General features: G+C 39.9%; 1 protein-coding gene across 1 annotated transcript in view; it reads left to right on the forward strand.

The window, feature by feature from the left end:
* Positions 1–23,661, forward strand: part of NYAP2 (neuronal tyrosine-phosphorylated phosphoinositide-3-kinase adaptor 2) — a 122,338-nt gene that overhangs the window by 74,503 nt on the left and 24,174 nt on the right. Inside the window, exons 3-4 of the mRNA XM_010001618.1 lie at positions 623–1,720; positions 17,640–17,852. Coding sequence (XP_009999920.1) covers positions 623–1,720; positions 17,640–17,852 — 1,311 coding nt within the window. The remainder of the gene's footprint in view (positions 1–622; positions 1,721–17,639; positions 17,853–23,661) is intronic.

Consider the following 23,661-nt stretch of genomic DNA (forward strand, 5'->3'; position numbering starts at 1 on the left):
GACCTCATTAAAGTCATGTTAATTCATTGGATAGAGTCCTAATAAATGTTCAGGATTATCCCAACAACAAATTTTACAGTATCTGTATGCGAGTGTTCTCCTTCTTAGTGCTGAGAGAGTTGTTGTACCTTATGAAAGAAGCTACTATAAATAAGAAGGTCTTGATTCATCACTGTGTCACTGCAATTAGTTCACTGTCACTCCAGAATGAGTGTCCAGGATCTTAACTGTTCTCTTGCAGCCATAAGAAGTTAATTTGAATACTTAGTTTAATGTCTTTGGCAACTCCCTGTGTCTTTAAAAATCCCTGAGTGATATTTGAAAAGCATAACATTTAAAAGTGGAAAGTCCTCTGTTCAAAGAGTTTGTGAGAGAACAGATGTCTCAGAGGAAAGGAAGTGCTTTTTATACTGGAGTGTCGGAGCATTCTGGGGGATGATTTAGGAGTGTTTTGAATAGGGTGTTATTTCTGTAGTGTTCTACTGATGTCATACCAGAGAAAATCAGCAACAGGCTGGTCCCAGAAAATCTATTCCAGAATTATGACACTGTAACAAAGATCCTGTTGTTAACAAAGTGTGTTACACACTTCTGATGTTTTTATATTTTGTTCTGTTTTCAGTGTCAGCCAAACCGAGACCTCACAGCGATGAATACACCAAGAAGATTCCACCTCCTAAGCCGAAACGAAATCCAAACACTCAGCTAAGCACATCTTTTGATGAAACGTATATCAAAAAGCATGGCCCTATGAAGTCAACACTCACTAGAGATGCCTCACTATCGCAGGTCAGCAGTCCTGCCCCAGACACAGAGGAAGAAGAGCCTGTTTATATTGAAATGGTTGGGAATATTCTCAGAGATTTCAAAAAAGATGAGGATGACCAAAGTGAAGCAGTCTATGAGGAGATGAAATACCCTATATTTGATGATGTAGGCCAAGATTCAAAATGTCAATGTGAATATGACCATCACACTTGTTCTTCTCAGTGTGCTACTCCTACAGTGCCTGACCTAGATTTCACCAAGTCTTCAGTGCCATCTACTCCCAAGGGCTTGCTTTGTGATATACCCCCACCATTTCCAAATCTGCTTTCTCACAGACCTCCACTCCTGGTGTTCCCACCAGCACCAGTGCAGTGTTCTCCAAATTCTGATGAGTCTCCTCTAACTCCACTAGAGGTCACAAAGCTTCCCGTTTTAGAAAATGTGTCTTACATCAAGCAACAGGCTGGAGCATCTCCATCTTCACTGCCACCTCATACACCAGGTCATCAAAAACTGGAAAAAGACCAGACAGTATCTCATGGAACTAGCACCCCTGGACACACGTCCTCCCCTCCTCATCCTTCTACCTTATACAGAACACAATCTCCACATGGTTATCCTAAAAGTCACTCTGCCTCACCTTCTCCTGTCAGTATGGGTAGGTCTCTTACCCCCTTAAGCCTCAAAAGACCTCCACCTTATGACTCTGTACATTCAGGAAGTCTCTCAAGAAGCTCTCCATCAGTGCCTCATTCTACAGCCAGAAACACGTTACAAGAAGGAGGAAAGATGGTGAATGCCTCAGTCAGTACCTATGGCTCATCATCTCAGAGTGGTTCCCGTTCTCGGACACCCACCAGTCCTCTGGAGGAACTAACCAGCCTCTTTACCTCAGGACGAAGTCTCCTGAGGAAGTCCTCCAGTGGCAGAAGATCTAAGGAACCTGCAGAAAGTAAGTTACTGATACATTTTTTTCCTCATTCTTCCTTACAATATTTTACTTCACTATATTTTATTAAATGCTTTCAAAGATTGAGTATCTCAGAACTCAGAATTTCTTATATAACTTTATTGCAATAGGAAAAAAAGTGTTTTTTGTACAAATTGCTTCAGTTTTCATGTTACATTTTTAAGCACACATACTGCACTACGAAAGTACAATTCATTTTGCAGGAGTCAGTTTTTGTTAGCTTTTCCACGTTTGTAAGACTAGCATGTGAGTTGGGATCTTCCTACCATGTCACATCCTTATTTTCTTGTCAGAAGCAAACACACAATAATTGTTCAAGTAGCTCGTAGCAAAATAAACAGAATAGTCAGTTTTTGGCAAAGATCCACTGATCACCTTTAACTTGTCCAGTGATCATGCTGTGTCTGATGGCAACCAGAGGAACCTGCCCAAACCACTCCTCTCCTCCCCCTGTCTTCTTCCATAGTGTGCTACAGAGAGTTTCTCTTGTGCTGTTGTGACAGGCTGGAAGGCCATACAATGTATCGATCTGAAAACCAACATGACCTATAAAACACCTCCACACATTGAAAGCAGGGGAGGAAGCTGTACAGGAAAACCTTTAGTCAATATTGTCTTTTCATATGCTGTGTCATAAAGTCGTTGTCCCATAGGCATTCAGGTTTATACAATGTACACCTGTTTCTGAGCCAGGGAAATATGAAAGTGTCTAATTAAATCAGCAGGAGTCACTGATGTGAGTGACAGCAGAACCTGGTACCAGCGCTTCTGTTGCAAAAACATTCCTGTTCAGTGGTGCCAAGGACATCTTGCAGTGGAAGGTCACCATAACACCTTTTGTCAGAGAGCAGAGGGGACTTACTATGCTTTCTCCTCCAACTTCAGTCAAATCAGTTTATGACTCTGAATTCTTGACATTTGACTGAAGGAAAAGCTCTCTTAGGAGAACAGCTGATCCATTGTTTGTGTAGGGGCTATATTATGCCTATTTGGCAGCTGTAACATATTAAATACCATGTGATAAACTACGCTGGTTTATACCTGATAAAGGAGGGTGTTCAGGTGTCCAGGCTACCATATAGCTACAGAAGAGAGGTGAATTCTGCACTGCTATCCTGGTTGTGTTCATGTCGCTCCATTACATTACTTATTGTAATGTAATGGAGCAGTATAGTCACATCAGCTTGGGGCATTCTCAACGGGCTCACAAAAACATTCCATCTGGGTTTTCCTGGGCAGAGGGTGTCGCACCCATGCAACTGAGTACATGCCAATGTGCAGGCATGAAGAAGCTTGGTGACAATACTTGGGATTGGCATACAATGCATCCCTTCTGATTCATGGATTCCACTGCTCTAACCTTAGCAGTTTAATCTTATTTATCTCTGTGCAAATCAGGAATAATGACTCTGAAATCAGAAGGTGGAGGTAAGAATGGAGTTAGCAGGATACTGAGACCCGAACCTGAATTATATGAAAGCTTTAGCTTCATGACTAAGGGCTTCACTAAGCGATTACAGAAAAAAAAAAAAAAAAAAAAAAAAAAAAAGAATAATGCCAAAGTTGTGTGCTGGATTGAAGCAAGTTTGTATCCAACAGGCAAGGCAATTTTTGTAATTGGGAACAATTATGAGGGATGTGATGTGACATAACTAATTGCAGTGAAGTGGTAGGGAGATTTTGGCAAAGTGCAGACAATATTGAACTTTATTAAACATACTACGTATTCGTAAGTGAGCCCCATACCACACCACATCTACCTGGTGAAGGTCGTAAGTTGGATGGTTTGTCCTCACCGATGTAGGCAGAAGTACCAGCATTGGAACCCTTGGAAATTCCTGCAGCAAATGAGGTGAGTCCTGGGAAATTTCAGCAAATCTCTGCTGCTACCTCATGCCAGAAAGATATTCTCTATATTCCACTTGACTGAAATTGAATGGAGATTATTCAAGAGACTTTTCAGGGATAAATGTGCTCCTTGTTGGTCACAAATAGTAAAACAAGAGGAGATGAAATACAAATGGTTCGTTTACTTCAAGGACAAAACATTCATATTATAAATAGACAGCAGTGGTGAAAAGATTTGGGAGTGCAGCTGTGTTGAGTAATGAACAGACTGCCCATCTAATCCGATTGTAATTTGTCTGGTATTTACAGTATGACTTAATCCTGTGGGATTACTGCAATGAGCATGAACCAGGTTTGTACTCAGATATTGCAGAGGTGGAAGGCACTCTAAGATTTAGAGAAAATACATACAGCTCTAGCATTTTATGTCTTGCAATCCTACATTAAAATGATCCACCATAAAGAATCTGAACTGTGGGATTTGAATGTAGAATCTGACCAGACTGTCACATTTACATGCTGTTGATTATATATAGTGACAGTGTAGACTGGACTAAGCATGCAATCAGTTAAATAAATCTAGCTCCTGCAAATCACACTGGAAGCCTAAGGCACCCACACAGCTCTGGATTATTTCTTTATTTTTGAGCTATGGGAGAGCAAATGCACAGCATAGACTAAAACTGCCATAGTTTTATAATTTTAGCTTTAGTGTAGTTTGCTCTCAGCATCAGAAAGATTTCCAGAATCTAGAGGATAATAAACACACAAAAAAAAGAAGTTGTATGGCTCTTATGAAGTCGTGCTAGGGAACTAATAATATTTGCTTCTAAAATATGAAATTGTTCTGAGCACATCTCAAGCAATTTTCTCATTGAATTCTCCAAGACTTAGCCCACTGTGACTTGTCTGAAGCTCTCGCTAGCATATGCTTGTCAAAAAAAATAGCTCAATACTAAATTTTATACTCAGCTGAGTGTATTTGGAAAATATTGCAGCAGTTACAGAGAAAATTCTTTCATCTTTATTGTTATTACTGCAACTGACTTTGTGGAGATTTGGCATCTGAGTCCAAACAGAATGTATTTGCTGGCTTTTAATTTGTGACATTTTTGAGTGAGTTTCTTTTTGGGGAGGGGGACTGCACAAACCTTATTTCCACTCAACAGCTTTACTATGCAAGCAAAGCTGCCCTTGTAGCCTTTGTGTATAATTTCCTTTGCTCTTCTCTCATTGGGATTTATCCCCAGTTGGGATAAATTAATTATCCTAAGGAGACTGTCACCTCAGGACCACATTTTTGGAGGATATGAGCTTCTGTTGAAATCCCAGCCATGTTGCTGCTGAATGCAGTCAGCATCTACTGGCTGCAGTTGTGGTGTGTATCTGGATTTTGAAGCAGCTCACGTCTTGTGCTGTGTTCTTATAAAAATCCTCATGTGTGCATCTGTTAGCATGTCCTCATGCTGGCATCTTAAATACGCATTGTAGCACTACTACGAAGGTGAGGAGAAAAGAACAAAGACAAAGTCATTGTAAGGCCAAATCAAATTTAAAAAATGGTGGAAGGTGATCACAAAGAATGGCAGAAAGATGAAGAGAACTGCTATGGAAAACTGAAGAACATGTAGAGCATGAAAAATGAAAAAGTAGGGGGGAACTGTGACTGTTCTTTAGCCATCCCTGCTTTTGTGTGGTGTAACATGGTAGCATACCCCAACAGTTGACAGAGCCCTGTGAAATATAATGTCAGCCTCAGAGGCTAGAGGGAAACTATTTAAAGGGTACCAACACTGTCTGGTGTCCTTGGTCTACTGCAGTGTGTCCTTTTCTAACGCAGTTGGAAGGTGTGGTCCCTCAACCCAGCTGTGTTGAATGACACCTTCTCTTTGCTTTTATTATGTGCACTGGCTGACTGTGTTACCTGTGTCCTTTAGTAAAAAAAAAAGAGAATTTCAGAGTGAGAAAGGGAGGGGGGGAGATTGTCTTCAGATTTTCTGGAGCTGCATTTGCTGCCTCTCTTTTCTGCACCATAGAAACAGGCTGTATTCTGTGTATATATTTATATCACTGAAGTTGTGCCTATAGGCATACCCATGTCCTAAAAAGCGAAACAGAGAAGCTGCTGGTGTGACTCTGAACTGTACAACGCTTCAAGGCGGTACATTTTTTTTTCTGGGTGACGTGGTCCTGCACACCCTTGTCAGAACCAGCCCTTTCTGCTGCTGTCTTGGATGTTTCCATTTGTTAGGGCTTCAGTTTTATTGTAACAGCCTGGGAACTTCCAATCCTGTTTTGAGAAAATGTTGCAAATATTCATCTTAATGCACTGTATAGCATAATGGTTACCTCTGCTGTGTGCTTTAACTCTGTGCACAAGGTGTGACATCAGGACATGTGAAGCATGGAAACTCTTGCTCTTTTCCTCCCTAGCTGCTCTGCAGAGTTTCATAGCTGCTTTGGCTTTTGCCTACGGAGAGTTTCACTCTTAAGCTTCTAGTCACATCTAGGGAGGAAATTTGTGAACAGGTTGCTACGAAAATTCAGTTAAAGAGATTGAACCTTGGGAGAATTATAATTTCCTGTTCCTGCTGGCTGGTACCAGCTATATTAGGAATCTAAAACACTTTATTATTAGGTGTCAAATAGTGTGTAAAGGAGAGGGGAGCAGAAATATCTCAACTTGTTAAAAAGGAGCTCATGCTGATTTCAGGCAACTGAGACCCTCTCATGGAGAAATTGAGATGTTAGAGGGGAAATTTTTACTACTTTTTGTTTTGTTCATTTTTTAATATTTTTTTAATGCTGGTGCTTTCCAAGGATCTAGAAAGCAGTTTTGTGTTCCCTGTTAGATAGACTAGTATGTTGGGAAAGAGAGTTTGGGAAATGAGTGAAGTGAAAATTCACCGCATGTGAGTCTGGTTGTTTAACCTCCACCTCTGCACATTAAATGCAGAATGAGGGGTGTTGACAGTGCAGGATTCCAGGTTAGGTATTCTTTTAATGGAGTATGAAAAAGTAGGAAAAAAAAAAAAAAGGTTGGACTTTGCATGCCACTGAACTCTGCATACCTTCTCATTTGGATACCTGCTCAGGCTCTGGTATACAGAAGAGGAAGAGCTGGCCTGTAAGACTAGGGTGGCTATAAGAAGTGTTATAGCCCCTCCACTACATACCATTAGTCAGCTACTGTATCATAGTAAGTTAGTATCAGAGACTTAAATTTGGAAGCCTACATAATTTCTATCCTCTAGGTTAATATATTTTCTGTACTTTTATATAAAAGGATGTCAGCCTAATTCTCCAGCCCTTTTCTGTATTCTAGCAATTGATTGCTCGGCTCAGTCTAATAAGATAGGTACAGCTTTACAGAGATAACTGTGCCCTACTGAAGTTACTCCTAAATGATGCTCTACCTTTGAGCCAGAGGTATATTGACTTCTCCATCACAAGTGAAGCAGCTGTTTCACTAGAAGTTAGATTTTCTAGTCTGATGAGCCATAATATATATAAGATTAGACCAGGTGATCACAGCAGTTATGTCTTGTTTGACAGTCCTGAAAGCAGATCTGAAGGAAAAGACTTAGAGGAGGGAGCAGGGTGAAGTGTCAGAGGAAAAGGAATAGAAAGTAAGAGAACACTGGCTTTGAAGAGAATTACATTTTTTCACTGTAGTTTACTGCTGGAAGGATATGGTCTTATCACAGTTAATTGCATTTACGTGAAGCCTAAAGAAGTCTCTGTCCTTGCCCGTCAATTACGGTCTATTGAGATACAAGCAAGTTAAGGAGCTGCAACATCAGAAGTACCTTCAAGTGCTCACCTGGGAGTGTATATTCATGGCAAGAGCTGGGTACACCTGTACACAGAAAGGTCACGAGCTGTCTGTTCTGTCAAACTCTGCCCTCCACTAACAGATGTGTCTGTTGGGGTGAGTGCGCAATGTTGAGAGACAGAACTGAAAATGACTGAAATGTAAACATGGGGATGCCCAGATGTGGTCAGAATCCTTCAGGAACCAAGCTTCTTGGGGTGAAAAAAAAGGAAAAAAAGATAATTTTTACAGTTCAGTGGTCTTGAGTTCTGCTTCATCTATACCTGTTGTTGTCCTTCACCAGTAACCCTTAGATCCCCTAGTGAAAAGAGGTGGGCAACTGGGCCAAGTATTTTGATCCAGATTAAGGGCATTTAGTCATTCAAGTCACTTGTGTTCCCTTCATTTGTAAGGTAAAGGTATGTCTTTGTTACATGCAGTTTTTAAAATAGAAAACACACATTTTGACATTATATGCTATGGTTTTGATAACTGGTACTGTGACATTGTCTCCACTTCTAATTCAGCAATTTAGACTCATCAGAAAATGAGGTCCTCCTGGGATTGTGGTAGTATACAGGAGCATTGGAGAAGACATAATTTCATAAATAATTGCTCAGGATTTTCTGGAAACAGCTGCTGTTTCTGATTGATGTATATGGATTTATTTATTCCTTCTGTTTATATTACTTAACTGCTGGATAGAATTTCTGATTACCAATTTAATCAACATTTCTTTTTATCAATATAAGGGGTAAAAAAAATTAATAGAGATAAAGCTCTTCTCTTTTTGTTAGATTTAAATTTAAAAATGGTTTCAGGTAAAGAAATGAAAAAAACATTTTCTTTTTAGGTTTAATATACAGGAAGATGTAAGTTGTCTGAAAGTTGTTTAAAATAAAGGAAAAAAAAAATGCCTTAAATACCGTTACCAGCACCTACTTCTTTGTGCTATGAATAAGCAAAGTAACATGTGTTGTACTTAAGGATGTGGGTAATAGGTTCTGAGTTTTAATTGATTTCCTCCCTCCCAACTGCCTGATCAGAGCTTTCTAAGCCAGAGAAATATCTTGACCTTTAGGACAAATCCCCAGCACTTATAAACCACTTCTTTTTTGAAATCGGGAGAGCTACTTCACTTTACACCATCTGTGTCTCTAGCTTCAAGAAAACAAATGTGTCCTTTGTGACTAGAACAGCTTGCATTCATAATGGTGTAGTCATACAGCAGGGTGGTGAATCGCCGACTTTATTGTCTTCTTGCTTCAAATAGGACCACGCAATTTACAACCAATTTATGAGTGCTCAGTAATAATGGTAAGAAATGCTTAAGCTGGCTATGTTTTTCATGAGCATATATTGCCTTCAAAAAGACTGCTTAATACAATTTTTTGAAATTTCTCACTGTGTTTTTTAGGAAAGGTGTTATCAGTGTAGGGTATCAAGGTCCTCCTTTTGTGAAAGAGCTAAGGGGGGAGGGAAGAGATAGAAATCAAATTACTTTGATTTAAAGTAATGGTGCAATTTTATTTGTGTAGCCTCTTCTCAGGAGGTTGGCCCAGCCCCATGGAATGCCACTGGCCACCTGGGTGGGGCCAGAGGTTTGAAAGGATGTGCTCCTTGCACTCTCATCAGCCTCCCCCTCCCTGGGACCTCTGGATTTGAAAAGGAGCTGTGCTGTGTTTCTGCCTGCTAGAACAGGGAATGGTTGCATTGTGCATAGACATATTGAAACTTTACACCGTATTCGGGGATTGTCTGATTATCACTAACCTGGTGCCAGTAGGAGGTAATTTATTTGAAAATAATATGCAACTTCTTGCTGGAGGAAGTGTCCAACACCAGCTTTGGTTTATGTGACTTTTGTAGAGTACCTTTCTAAAATCGTATCATGTGTTGCAGGAATTGGATAGTTAGCAGTTTCAAGCTGGAATTGCAGTTTTGATAAAAAGATTTAGAATCTTAACTGGGAAAAGATGGATATGCTTTTCCTTAAGTTTTCTTTGTGCCTTCCAGAAATGTGTCAGAGAAATAGCTTTATTTGTGTTATACCTGTAACATTATTCAAATATTGAACAAAAAAACTCTAGGGTTGTACAAACATACTACTTGTAGATAAGGTGACAAGTACAGGAACACTGAGGAAGTAATTGTCAGTATAATAACGCATATTTAAAGATTAGGTTCATTTACATTTGATTTGATATGAAGGTTCAGGTTACTTTTACTCCTCTGAACAGAATTATCCATCCCTAATAATTTTTTTTTGTTAAAACAGTAACATGCAATTAGCACTTTATCTGGCATTTAAGAATGAGTAAGGAGAACTATTGTTCTTGTAACTATTCATCCAGAAAAAAAGCAGCTACATGTTTAATTTTGCTGGAGATGGAAATATAATTCAAAACCTTCTTCCAGGAAATCTATAGCCATTTTATTGCTTGGGCAATGACTGTATACTTTATATTACATTTATATATGCTGGAACACACAGAAAGATGCCTATGCCAGTGCCATGAGCTGCTCTGCACACTTGTGGAAGCAATAATAGTAGTATCTTAAAAGCACAGACATCAGCTGGGCTGTGTAAGGCTGTGTAAGGGCTGTGTTCTACTGGTTTCCTCAGGATCTGAAGTCAGTGCTGCCGTGGCTTGACAGTTGCTTAGCCGGCAAGATTAAAACCAGCTCACAAAATGAAACCTCTAAGTAGAAAGTGGGAAAGGCATAAACACTTTGACTCTGTTAAAAGGCATAGAAAGACAGAATGACAGATGGATTTCATTCTGTAATAGAGAACTCAAGTGTTAATGTGCAAGCAGTGCCTGTGACCCTGATGCAGCTAGGCTTGGCTGTATAGAAAAGCTTGTGTCTGCCTTTGTAAAAGCAAAATTCAGGTGGAGCCTGAAGGATTCCCTTTTACCAGTAACATATTGTGGTAGAAGGAGAGCTGAACAAATGGGGCACTTGTTTTAATAATGAAAGGAAAATTCTCTCATTCATTAATAAAGTCAATAAAGACAAAAGCATTAGTAAAATTGTTTTTCTTAAAGGTAGTTAAAATACAGACAAAGTAGCCACGAAAGAGTTTATTTTCACCCCAACTTTCTAATTGTTTCTTTAACGTGAAAATACAAGAGAGGGGGTTTCAGTCCCCAGTTTTCACAACCAATGTCCTTTTCTATCTCTGCATTTTTCTTACTAACAGCAGGTTTGCATTTACTACTGAATCTGGATGAAGACATATACTTTAGAAGAAGTGGAAGTGGTCAAACAATAGAAAAATTTTGCATTCAAACAGCTAATATAGTTCAAAGACTGTTTTTCAGCAGCAAACTTGGCCAAAAAATGTTGACAAGTTTCATGTAGTCAGCACTTCTATGAAAGATTGATATTTTTAAGTGAAGCTTTGAAACCTAAGGTCATGAACTTTCTACAAAAACATTTTTCTTAGTGTGTCTGTATAATTTACCTTTTTTTTTTCTCACTCCTGCATTCTGATTTCTTGGGTGTCCTGTGCAGTGCCTATCAAACCACTGCACATGTGCAGTGCCTATCAAACCAGTTTCCTCATCCAAACACAAAAGCTATATATTTAAGGAATATAGTATGAGAATAAAGGAATGAGTGTGCAGTGAATTGAACAGGATTGGGAAAGGCTGAGGTAAATGGAAAAAGCTAAAGTGCCAAAAGAACATCCTTTCCAAGAATGCTGTTTGATATAATGGTGAGAGTCCACGGTCATTTTATTTGTTTTGGTAACACACCTGTACAACAATGCATATCTTCCAGATGTGGCCTTGTCAGTCAAAAAATCAGACTTCTCTGTATTTTAGTCAATCATCAATGTACAAGAGGATTTTTCTTTGTACTCATCAAGCAATGTTAGATGTATGTCTTCCCATGAAAAACTTTAAAACCTCATCTTTAATACCAGCTGGAGTTTACTGAAATTTAAAGTATTCTATTCTGTTTTTCAACGAGATTATAACACTCATAATACTAATCCAGTATTTTTGTTCTAAAGATTTTATGGGGTTTTCGGTATAAATCTATCCCTTCTTATATTAGTTCTCAATTAACTGCAGTGGAAGCTTTTTCTTCTCCTGACTTGTTCTTCTAGCCGAGGTTGCCCACTTAGCAGCTTTCAGATAGGCATAGAAAATCAGCGAAATGCATTTTTCTGGAATCCCTCTTGCCCCTCCCTTTGCTGCCTGCAGCAGGCAGATGTGATCTCCACTAGATTTCATCATAAAAAATGAAACAAACCCCACACTGCTCGCAGAAACATGTGCTCAGTGAGCTCTGAGAAGTATTTCAGCCACATCTACTTAGATGGTTTGTGAGACTCTTAGACTTTCTATTGATTTTGCATGAAAGTAGGTCAGAGCTGCTTTTAATTGAACAAGCAGGCTGCTGCAACTCTCACTTAACTGTGAAAAAGGAGTATTAAAAATTGATATGCAAAGCAAACTTCTGCTTAATTAGCAAGCAGATGAAGTCAGAACAGACAAAACATCATAGTTAATAAAGATGAGGAAATGGCTTTTACTGACAGTATAATATACTCTTGTTTTTTGTTTGCTCTTTGTTTTTTTGTTTTGTTGTTTGTTTTTTTTAAAGTGGCTTAAGCACTGAGCATTATCTGTGTTTCTTGCATGTGATATTAATAGCCTATTAGTTTTCTTTGGGAGAGGTTGAGATATATTTACAGCTGTGCAGATCAGACAAACCACCACATAACAAGAAAGCTGTTAAGCAGCAGATCTAAAATGTGTAATAAAGGTAAATAAAAATCCCTGGTGTGCAGAAAGAATAAACATGGATTCTCTCAAGGGCTTGGTGTTGCTCCACATCTGCTGTCTTTGGAAGTGGTCAGTCTGTAGTGGATGGGCATGTCCTGCTAGCGGGGTTCCATGGGACACTGGTGGAGCTGTGCCTGGCCTTCTCTGTGGCCATGACCCTGGGTTAGCCATGGCTCACTGAGCAAGGCTGTTGCCAGCTCTGCCCCCCAACAGGTGCAGGAGCTGAAACCTAGAACATGTCTCTGGTAGCTCTGGTGATCAGCAAGTGCTGGCTGCTGTCCAATCCCTCATCTCCAGTCCTCCTGATGGCCAGGCATGCCCCTGGGGATGTTCTGAGCTTTGTCTCCCTGAGCCAGGTCCATGCCTACCTTGCAGCTGTATGAGGTGAGGTCTGGCATGTCAGGGCTGGAGGAAATGGTGAGTTCTGATTCATATCTAAAGCCCATTCCAAGTGACTTACCTGTCTTCACACCAGTGTGCATATGCTGAATTTTAGACCCTGGGAGTAGTACCATTTACTTCCCACAGTATGCAAGTTCTGCCTAGAGTGATGTACTATTTATTTAGGTTTATAACAAACATACAGGAAAAAAAGAGTAAATGAATAACATATGGATGATTAGCTTATATATTTCAGCTGACAGCTGAGAGAGATGGCAGAGACCAACCCTCTTTTTAAGTTCCTAAGACTATTGCTTTTCTTTCTTCCCTCAAAACCCCAAGCTGTAACCAAGGTTCTGCTGTTTATCACTTAGTGTTACACTGAGAAGCCACCAGGACCTGAAATTAATTTGTGCCTAAGAGCAGAGTGGTAGACTGGCCACAGAGTATGTACTCATTTGAATGATAGGTTTTCAAGATGTTTTCCATAGCTGTGTTTTTCAGTTTGCTTTGGTCCAAGTTACAGCTAATTATCTTGGTTTGTTTCTCAGGTTTTTTTGGCATCTATGAGTTTTCCAGTATGACAGCTCATGTGCCAGGCCTGCCTCCTGTGCAGCTATTCATCATGGAGAAGAGAAGGCTCTAGGGAGAACTCATAGCAGCCTTCCAGTGTCTGAAGGGGGCCTATAAGAAAGCTGGGGAGGGGCTTTTTAAAAGGGCATGTAGTGAGAGGAGAAAGGGTAATGGATTAAAACTGGAAGAGAGGAGATTTTAGGTTAGACATTAGGAAGAAATTCTTTAGTGTGAGGGTGGTGAGATACTAGAACAGGTTGCCCAGAGGAGTTGTGGAGGCCCCATCCTGGAAACGTTTATGTCTAGGTTGGATGGAGCTCTGAGCAACCTGATCTAGTGGGAGGTGTCCCTGCCCATGCAGGGGGTTTGGAATTAAATGATCTTTAAGATCCCTTCCAACTTAAACCATTCTATGATTTGGTCCTCTCCTAGTAGGGAAATTGTATTTGTCAGTTATTGGTAAAATAAGTTCTCTCTAAGAGATTTTAGCCACTACCTTATTCTTGAAATGGAAAAGCCTGAAATTCAGGTGAAATAAATAAGAAAAATGCATATCTTTGAATATTAAAATACAGTGACACCTGGAAGTGCTTGAAACATTTCATTGCCTTTATGGCAGTTCAACCAACTGTATCCATAAATATTTAAAGCAGTGAATTACTTCTTGCAATTTACATTTTTGTACTACTTTGGCTTACAAATTATTGAACAATAAAGAGGCTTCCCATAATAATTTCAGCTTTCAAAATACAGCACTTGATACTGAAAAGATTTGCCTGTGGCCATCATATGATTCAGTGAACTCCCAGCATAACACTGAGTCTCAGTATCTCCTCACTCCAAACTGAGGATTTTAACATCATGAGGTAACTTAAATGCCATCTGTGTTTCCACACTTCTCACAAAACAAAAAGTTGTGCCGCAATTACTGTTAACGAGAGTTCGTGTTTTCAGTATGGGATCAATGCGGATACAGTGGCTGTTTAAATCCTTCTTTCACTTTTATAAAGGGCTGCCCTGTTTAAAATATACTGGTTTGATTTTCAGTCGATTAAGGTCAGCACCCCATAGGTAGCCGTGACCAACAGCTACAAGTGGGTTCTCCTTTCTGCCTGTGCCACGTGCTTGGCTGCAGGAGCAAAAAATCAGAATGATGAACGTGCTTTCTTGAGAGACAGTAATTTTTGCCATTGAGCTTGTTTCATGGGGCTGCATTTGCACCAGGGAGTAGTTGGCAGTATAAAAACATCCTAGTGAATGGGGCAGTTGCCAAAAGGTCCCAGTACTCTGTTGTCACCTGGAGGGGAGTGTTCTGCATTTCTGGAGCTGTCATGGGCATGTGAGGGGTGAGGAGCTCTTTTGCTCAAGCAAGAACTAGCAGAGTTATTAAATCTGAGCATGATTCCTATTGACACTTATTAAGGAAGTTGAAATTATTCTCAAATCCTCCCCAAATTATTTGAGTAGAAGTGAGGCATTGAATTTTGGTTTTCATTTTTTATGTACTTGCAAGTGAGCAAGAAAATAATATTACAGAAGAATATAAACCACTGACATGTTTTTCTGCCTATGTATCAATGTTACTGATAGTGATCACCAAATAATGGTTCAGTCTCTTTGATGTGTTGCATGACTTTATAATCTGATTCAATCTGCTTTTCATTTTTAGGATATATTACTTTTCAGATAAACTGAGAACTGAAAATCCCCAAGAAAGGACAGTGGAATGCAAATTTATGAAGTCTAGACAGCCAGCTGAAAAGTGATTTTCTACACCTTATAAAGAAGTAGACTATGAGCCAAATTTTTATTTAGTCTGAATATTTCCATAGTTTCCAGCTGGTTGCAGACAACTGCTGTACTTTGATTCAGCTGATAATAAAACTAAGAATGCACAAATCATTTTTATCAAGCAACAAGTACAAATACTTCTCTGTTAAGTAAACTGAAGTGGATAAATCCTTAACTCTGCATTCAACCAGAATCTTTCCACTGCAGCTAAGGGCTGGCTGCATGAGCGTGTGAAAGGTTTTCACTAAGGTAGTGACAGCATTTCCAGTAGTAGCTGATAACATAATAAGTTAAATCTATTGAATGATGCATTAAGTCAGTGGAGCACTTGCAGGGCTGGAATTCTGTGTTTTTTAAGGTGTATTGTATTCTTTTGTGTCCTTCTACATTTTGCTGGAAAGGAAGAGCTGTATTGCAGACAAGCATCCTGTATGGGTGGGAAAGAGGGTTGTGACAGTTTTTGAAATTCTGTTAATATCTTTCTTTTTCCCAGATAAGTAGTATCTTAAGGTAAACATTATTCAGAAAAAAATCATCTGTGATTACACGTATCTGCTATGTGGAAAAGTATATAATTATTTTTGGTAGATCAATGCTCAGAAAAACATAAGACCATTTTTGTTGATAACTGAAAGTGTTAAAATCTGGTTGTAATTTGGGCTCTAGATTGTAGTGCATTTTGTATTACCAAGTCTGTCTGCAGAGGCACAGAGAGAGCTGTGTTACAGATACTCGATAGCAAGGTCCCTGAAATGCAGATGTCATGTTATATTGATACAGACTGTTACTCAGCCTCGTACCCTGCTGGGCTACCAACTAAGAAAAACAAACTGTTTGGGTTTTCATTGTAGCGTCTTTTTGCATGCATTAAAGAAGGTAAGTGACCTTAAAGTTCAAGGAAGAGATTTTATTTCTGAAGGTCTTTGTCACATAAAAAGTCACTGAATCCTGTTTACAAGACTTGCTAAACTGGGGGCATTTTATTATTTTCTCCTGAGTGTTACTACTGAGACTAGTTAAAAAAAAAATAAAATAATCTAGGTAGTTGTGGTATGATATCCTCAATATCCAGTTACATCTTCTACGTGTTTCCTACATGACGTTTAATTGAAGAAATTCAGGCTGACGTTGTTCATCAAGTTCATGTACAGACTGAAATGTCAAAGAACTCAAAACAAGGTGAGATTTTGTTATTGCTGTGTGTAGGTGAGGTCTCTGCCTCACCACAGAGGTATCTAATATTGCATCTTCCACGTTTGCTGCAGAAAGGGTAAATACTTGGGGTTTTTTTGAGCCACAAACAAATTAAAGTGGTGTGAATGTGGTTCTTTTCCTGAGACTATCTCATCTGAGTGACAATTCCTGTTGGATAGTCCCAGTTCCTGGCCATGGGGATAACTGAGAGAGGAAGTGGCTGCTGAGACAAATTTTGCCATTGCATCTCTGGCAATCCTGCACAGTCAAGCCAGTTGTGCTCCCCCATAGTCCCCTGGGGAGCTGTTGATATCTCCTGCTTGCAAATGGCCTTTGGCATTTTCCCTTTGCTTGTCTCTCCCAAATCTTATGCTGTCCTTCGTAGCCCCAAAAAGATTTTCAGATTGGGCTCAAGGGAAGATTGTCCATCTTCATCACACGTGAATTCCAAGATAGTAGATACATAAAGAAATTAAGGTACATCAGGGGTTTGATTTATAAACCTGAGTTACTAGAACTGAGACTATCACGTAAGAATGTCTTTGGGCTTAAATATGGGGTATAAAATTCCAAACTCAGAGAGTTCCGGTGTTTTGTTGTGTTGGTTTTTTTTTTTTTATAAAAGGTGGCACACAGTTCAGCAAACCTTGAATAATTGACTAGCACAGTAATTAGCTGCTACAACTAAAAGCAATCTAATGGTTCTTCTTGTATCTAGTTTTTCATGTGAATTTTTCACAGCTACAGATGGAAAAGATCAGGCATGAATTGTTTCTCCATTGCATTGCTCAACCTGCAAGAAAAGAAATGAGGGTCTCAAGAAAGGAAAAGAAAATTACAAGCCATGAGGAAAGCAGACATCACTGCTTCACTTTAAAAAAATAATTCAATTGTTTTTTTAATTCCTCCTTCTTATATTGACTCATGGTGTTGAAAGCAGAAAAGCATTTTCTGACCCCAGGGATTTTCCAACCAAGTGAAATTTTATTCCCTAGGTTATTGTGCTGGGAACACCCAAAATATTAGCACTGGACAGTTTTGTGCATTGTGTGCTTTTTATTAGAGCTTATGAGGAGTACGGATATGTTGCTTGCACAATATTGCCTTAGGAGAGAGCTTCCTTAGGAAGTTCCTGAAGAAGAACTTGTTCCCAATGAAATGACAGCTGAAAATAATTCAAGTTTTTACAGAAATAGTTAATAAAAGCATAATTTGGTAGGATACAATTTTCAAAAATATTTTCCTGGCATATAAAGTTGTAAAAGAAAAGTTACATTTCATGCCTTTGCTGTATTGTATATGGTTTTAATAATTAGCAAGTGTATTGAAACCCACACAAACTATAGGTTTTAGGCCCAGGTGATAAAATTATTATATAAATTGCCCTTACCAGATTTATGATTTGCATATATGGAATATTGAGCAAAAGTTCATTATATGATGTGAGTAATGAGCAGGCAGTCTTTAATGAAATGTATACCTGTGTGTTTTTTTGTAGAACCACTAGATGAGTTCAAGATCAGAAGTCACAGCACTGAGCCACTACCAAAGCTGGAAAACAAAGAGAGGGGAGGCCATCATGGGACAGCTTCCTCCAGGGAGCCAGGAAAAGCTCAGGAATGGGATGGAACGCCAGGCCCACCTGTGGTGTCCAGCAGGCTGGGGAGATCCTCTGTCAGTCCAACGATGTTGGCTGGAAGCAACAGCTCAGGTATGTCAAGCAGCAGAGCAGGGAAGAGGTCATGAATCCCGTTGTGAGGTGAAGGATCTGTACAATTACACAGATGTAGGTAAGCATCTGGATTCCTTAGACTTCCAGCTGTCTTCTGGAATCTGCCCTGCCCATAAACTGCAGCATTAATAAGCACTGTGCTGTCTGCTTGTGCTCTGGACTGGAATGGGACTGGGATTGTGGCAGGTAATATAGACATGTAAACATGCCTTTCATCTATTTTGAAAGGAGTGAGGAATTCCACTTGACATTGAGAAGGGACACTATAGCAAAGACACCTCCAGGATGGCACCTCAGAGAGATGTTCATAAATTCAGATATCACATACAGTAACAGAAACACGCTCTGCAGAAACAAGGCTGTCTTACTGGTGTGCATGGTGAGTGGATACAGGCAGCCTTTGCCTTATGTTTGTACATACATTTCTAGATAATCTACTATGGATTTCAAAAGTCTCTAATATTTACCCATTTTATTAATCAAATGTTATGTACGTAAAACAGTGAATTGCCATAAACCATGAAAAACAATGCAGCCTTGTTTATAAATTGACTAAGACATACAGAACTGATACATGAATGGGGATCTATAAACAGATAGGTTTAGCTCTGGCCAAAGCATTGCACTGGGAGTGTTTGAGATTTGACAGTTCACTTAAAAGAGTGACTTCATTGCTTACTGGATAGATTCTAAAAAATATCCACTTTAAAACCAGTCATGAGCTACTAACACAAGAAATTACTCCTGCATGAGAGATCTGGTGGGCAGTCAGTGACACAGATGAGCCTTTGCAGTGCCACACTAACAGAGATGCTCACCCCTCACCCAGGGCATCAATTCCTTGTGTGGTAGTAGGACTCACATTTTCTCTGCATTGCTGGGAATAACACCTGAAACTCAGTATATAACTTGAATGGGCTTTGATGATCTAACGTATCATTTGCAGCAATCATGAAGTCCAGCTTTTCTTGCTACAGACTCCCCAAATAGTCCTTCCTATGCCAAAAAAAAAAAAAAAAAAAAAAAGTGGCTTTTCTGAAAATGTCATAACTAGCACAGGGTGTTTGGATCTAACTGCATTTTGCCTACTTGTCTGTTCTCAAAAAGCATCCTCGTAGGTAGGAATTCTGCAGATTAGGTCATAGCTTTTAAAAAAATTCTTTTTCCCAGGGTATTGTAGCATCATCTATGCTAATGTAGGTAAAAGGGTGGGTTTAAAGGTACCACATGAAAGTATCAGGACATCTGGTAATTAGACCAAACATGTGTACCAGCTTTTTCAGCTCTGCAAGAGGACAGTACAAAGCAGAATGGAAGAGAAATTAAAGAGTAAGTTCTTAGCAAAAATATAGCACTTTTGTCCAACCTTCCTGCATTAGTTTTATTTTAGAATTGGTTCATCTCCAAAAGCAGACAAAACATGTTGGCTTCAGTCTTCATTTGGCATAAGCAAACTGTTTAAATAAATAGTTGTCGAATCATGCCTTGATTTAGTTAACTGACTTTGTCTTACATAGCTAGGAGTGTCAAAGAAAAATTATGGAAATAATATATTGGCTGAATTTTTACTCCTTTTTATGATTAAAATCTGAAAGCTGATTATGATTTTTCTTTCCCTGCATTTTTTCTGACATTTCATTTGATGAATATTGCCTCTCATCTGCCATGAATATTTTTTTCCTGTGTCTCTAGCTGTTGCCTGAGCAACATGTTTTACCTCTAATTGGTGGGGCATTGCATTCAAAATGGTGCACACAGTCCTCCTCAATAAACTTCTACGTGAACGTTAACAGTTCATTCCTTGCAATTAAATTAGAACTGTAACAGAATGCAAGAGAGCTTTAATTAATCTATACGGATACAAATGCTTTCTTATGCCAGGGAAATAAGGTAATTCTGTGCTAGGAATTTAGAGCTTAGATTTACCACAGAACAAAATAAAATCAGGGCAGTCCCCAGTGCAGTCATTATTGCTGTCTCTCTCTTTACAACATAATAGATAAGAGAAAAAGGGCTACTGTTTTGTGGGGGGTTTTTTGTGTGTGGCTATGTCCTTTGAAACACCACAGTTCATACCAATACAGGCATTTACTAGGGTAGTGTTGGAATAATTTAAAGAAAATGGAGTTGAATTGCTCCGCTGTAAAACATACAGGGTGTGAAAGGACTTCTCAAGTGTGCTCAACAGGCAGCTCTGCTGAGGCACAGGTTAACTAGGAACTGGAGCAGTCAGAGTAAATACCTGAGTGAGAGTACTCATGTTTTGGTAGACTTTTCCCATCTCTGTATCTGCTAGTAAGATCAGAGGGGTAATGAGCCAGCTCCAAACAGAATCTTGAGCTTTCTGTTCAAACGAGCCTGGCTTGTCAGGTGCACATGGATCTCACTGTCTTTAATGCCTAATTGTTCTCTCATCCATCACACAATTTGTCAAGGCCACTTTCTGTTTCTTGGCATCCTATTGTTTCTTATAGAAAGCAGTGCAAGCAGTTTTGGGAGCATGCTGGCCTTTGGGAAAGTCAGCGTGATTGTAGTGAGACAGAAGGCTGTTATAACTTCACTCCAGGAGTGCTGAAGCTATTTTCTGGAATGTTGCTGCTGCTTTCCTATCTGCAACCACGAGGCATTTTGCATTGCCACCTGCTGCTAGAAACAGGCACTGCGCTGCCTTTTAAATCAGATCCTCTACTCTGCCGTGATGACCTGTTTTTGAATCCACATCAGCTTGACACTCAGCCAGCCTATTAGTATTCTGCTGAAAGCACTGTAGATAATCAGAAGTGGAGTAAGTGCCCACCCTTCATCGGAATTACTGGCTAGTACTGTGGATTTGCATGAGTAATTAATAGTTAAGTTGAAGCTCTTAAGGAATGGATCAATGCCTGTGAAGCCCAAGGTCCAAGGCGGTTTCATTGGAGCAAGAAGAGAGCAGTGGCAATGCACCAGTTCCTGCTTGCTCGGGCTGCTTCACTCGGAGAAGACAAATACTCCCATCAGCCCCTAATTTTTTGTTCTTACAGGCAATATCAGAGTATCACTGTACTACTAAGCTTTCAAGGTTCTCCAAGTGAAGGCAACTAAATACTTTACATATATGTTGCTGGGCAGCCTGCCCAACAAAGTCCAGCCCAGGATGTGATGCTTCCAACTTTGCCTACATTGGTCATCTATGTTGTCTACACACAAGCTCTCCCCCCAGCAGCAGCACCTGTCACCCAAAGTTAAATGACACCTGGACACTAATGGCATCAAGCCAGTGCACCATGAGCCAGGTGAACAATCTCCAGGGTGAAGAATGACACAGGCACAGAGTCTGACCATAGAAGCACACACCAGTCTCTGCAGCAGCAGTGGTGCAGCTATGTGGAACAATGCACAATTGCCTTTTTGATACAGAGCCCCAAGATCAACATTAGACCATGCCAGAAGCTTCAGAGAAAAACAGCAAAAAATGTTAAGAAAAAAACCACTATCAATAGAACATGATGATTTCTTTCCCCATTGCCTCAGTCGTTGATTGAGACCTGAGACATGACAGCTCAGAACATATCTCTGATATAAAAAATACTCTACGTAATACAGAAAGTTTTTCTCATTACTTGACTTGCTTTTGACAACAGCTAAGCTTTTGCCCTGTGGATATCTAGTAACACTGAGTTCCACAGATTGACTGCTCCCTTTGTGTAAACAGTTCAGTCTGATGTGCTGCTGTGCTAGTTCAGCACTAAGTTGCTTCTGCAGGTGAAGACCTAAATACTTTTTTTGTAAGGGACAGAATACAAGATAATTAATTCCACCTTAAGGTTTCATAATTTCGAGTTATGTTTCAGTTTACTCATTTCTTTCTAGGAGACCAACATGGCCAGGCCAGTATGATGATAACAGGTGTGATTCATTTTTCCAACCTGCATGTTTTCTTTTACTACTTTTTTTTTCTTTCTTTTTTGCATCTGATTACTCTCAGCCTGTCACATTGCCTTGTTTAATTTAAAACGTGCTTCTTGGCAGCTGTAGCAAATAAGAAATATTTCTCTTTTCATGTGCAAAGAAGAGACTGTGACAGGATAAGAAGCTTCTCCAATGTAAGTGACAGCCAGAGTATTTTTCTGAATTAAGATTAGGATAGGTAGAATGAAGAATTCCTTGGATGAATAAAAGAACTCTTCCCATTAAGATCCAAAAATAAAAAATCATGCAGAGCTGTTGTATTTCTGGAGAATATAGAAAACCATAACACATGGGTATAAAACTGATAAAAAAATATTTCCATAAAATCTTGTCACATTTCAGCACTCTGCTTTATTGAGGAAAATCCAGCAACACCCCAAATGCAAGCAGCCAAAGCCTCTACATCTTTGGTTACGATGACAGCACTTGCACTTTTGGAAAACAGGTCATTTATGTGAGTGGTTAGATACGTAACTAAGTACAGTTTTAAGGCAATCCTGTTTGTGAGTGGAAAGCCTCTGTTTTGTGTTGGATAGTCTCTCCTAAAATTCTCACCACCACCACCCCCCCCCCCCCCCCCCCCCCCCCCCCTCCCCCGCCCCCCTGTCCTATGGGGCTGTTTGCTTGCTATGTCCACGTGTAATCCTTCTGCCATTGTCAGGACTCAGTTACCTGCAAGTCCAATAATGCTGGTCTTGCTTCAGCTGGCTGTGTGTGGGGGGTTTACATCATGCTGAGGTGGCTGTGGTCCCTCCCACTAGCATTTTTGGGAGTTTTGTGGCTGCTGTGGGTGATGTAAGAGGGGACTGAGACAGAACTGACCTGCCATCCCCTAATGACCTGCATTACACTGCATCTGACTGCTGGGGGTGGTTCAGGCCCTGAGTGAGAGGTGTTGTATGGCACAGTGTGAGGGGCACATCATCTGATGCCGTGCAACATAAAACATCACCTGAGTTTCCTCAGTTAAATATAGCAACTGAACCTTACGAACATGTTTGTGCATAGCATGACCAAATGTGCTACACAGCTCTGTAGCTGCCCCAAATGATCCGCAGAATTCAAACCTCATCAATTGCAACGGCTACTCAAGTGCACTGCTTCCTCTGGCTCCAGTCCAGTAAAGCACTTAAGTCACCCACCCATAAGTCCCCTAGCTTGGCACTGGGCTGTTAGCTCTTGTCAGCCTTTGGGTGGTTTCCAGCAGTGCCAAAAGGCCCCTGGCTGTGGCTGCATAGAGCGTCCTGTGCTTGGAGTGGGGTCTCTGGATCCACCCACATAATGAAACAGAGTAGTGTTGGGTGCTATGCTGACATTATCAGTATGGAACTAGGTGTATTTTAGCTTGCATTATCAGGGACCCTGAGCAAATGGATCCTCCTCAGACAACAGACAGAACCTTTCCTATGTGCTGATCAGGCTGGCGAATGAAACAGCTCCACACCATGCATTAATGTCACAAAGGGGACTTCTCAAGAAGTTTCAAGACTATTCATTTCAGTGTTAATGCTGAGCTGCTTCGATATTGTCCACATGAGATAAATATAAATTAAACACTAGAAATTGTTCCTGAGATCTGCTGGCAGAAGTTTTTCCTCCGTCATGATTCTTGGCAGTAAATAGAAAAGCCCATTTTCACTCCAGAACCGGAATTGTTATCAATATACAGACCTTGCAGACAAGATAAAATTACCATTTAAAACATGAAAACCAAGTGTTAAAGATACTGAAAACGACTGGGCAGTGGACATAACTGTGCAAAGGACCTATTACTGCTTTTTAGATAGCCTAAAGCAGAAGTTGTTATTTGAAGTTATCATTATTATTTTGAACTGTGTAA

Source organism: Chaetura pelagica, unplaced genomic scaffold (genome assembly GCF_000747805.2).
Source record: "Chaetura pelagica isolate M959 unplaced genomic scaffold, ChaPel_1.0 scaffold207, whole genome shotgun sequence".
NCBI classification, from domain to species: Eukaryota; Metazoa; Chordata; class Aves; order Apodiformes; family Apodidae; genus Chaetura; species Chaetura pelagica.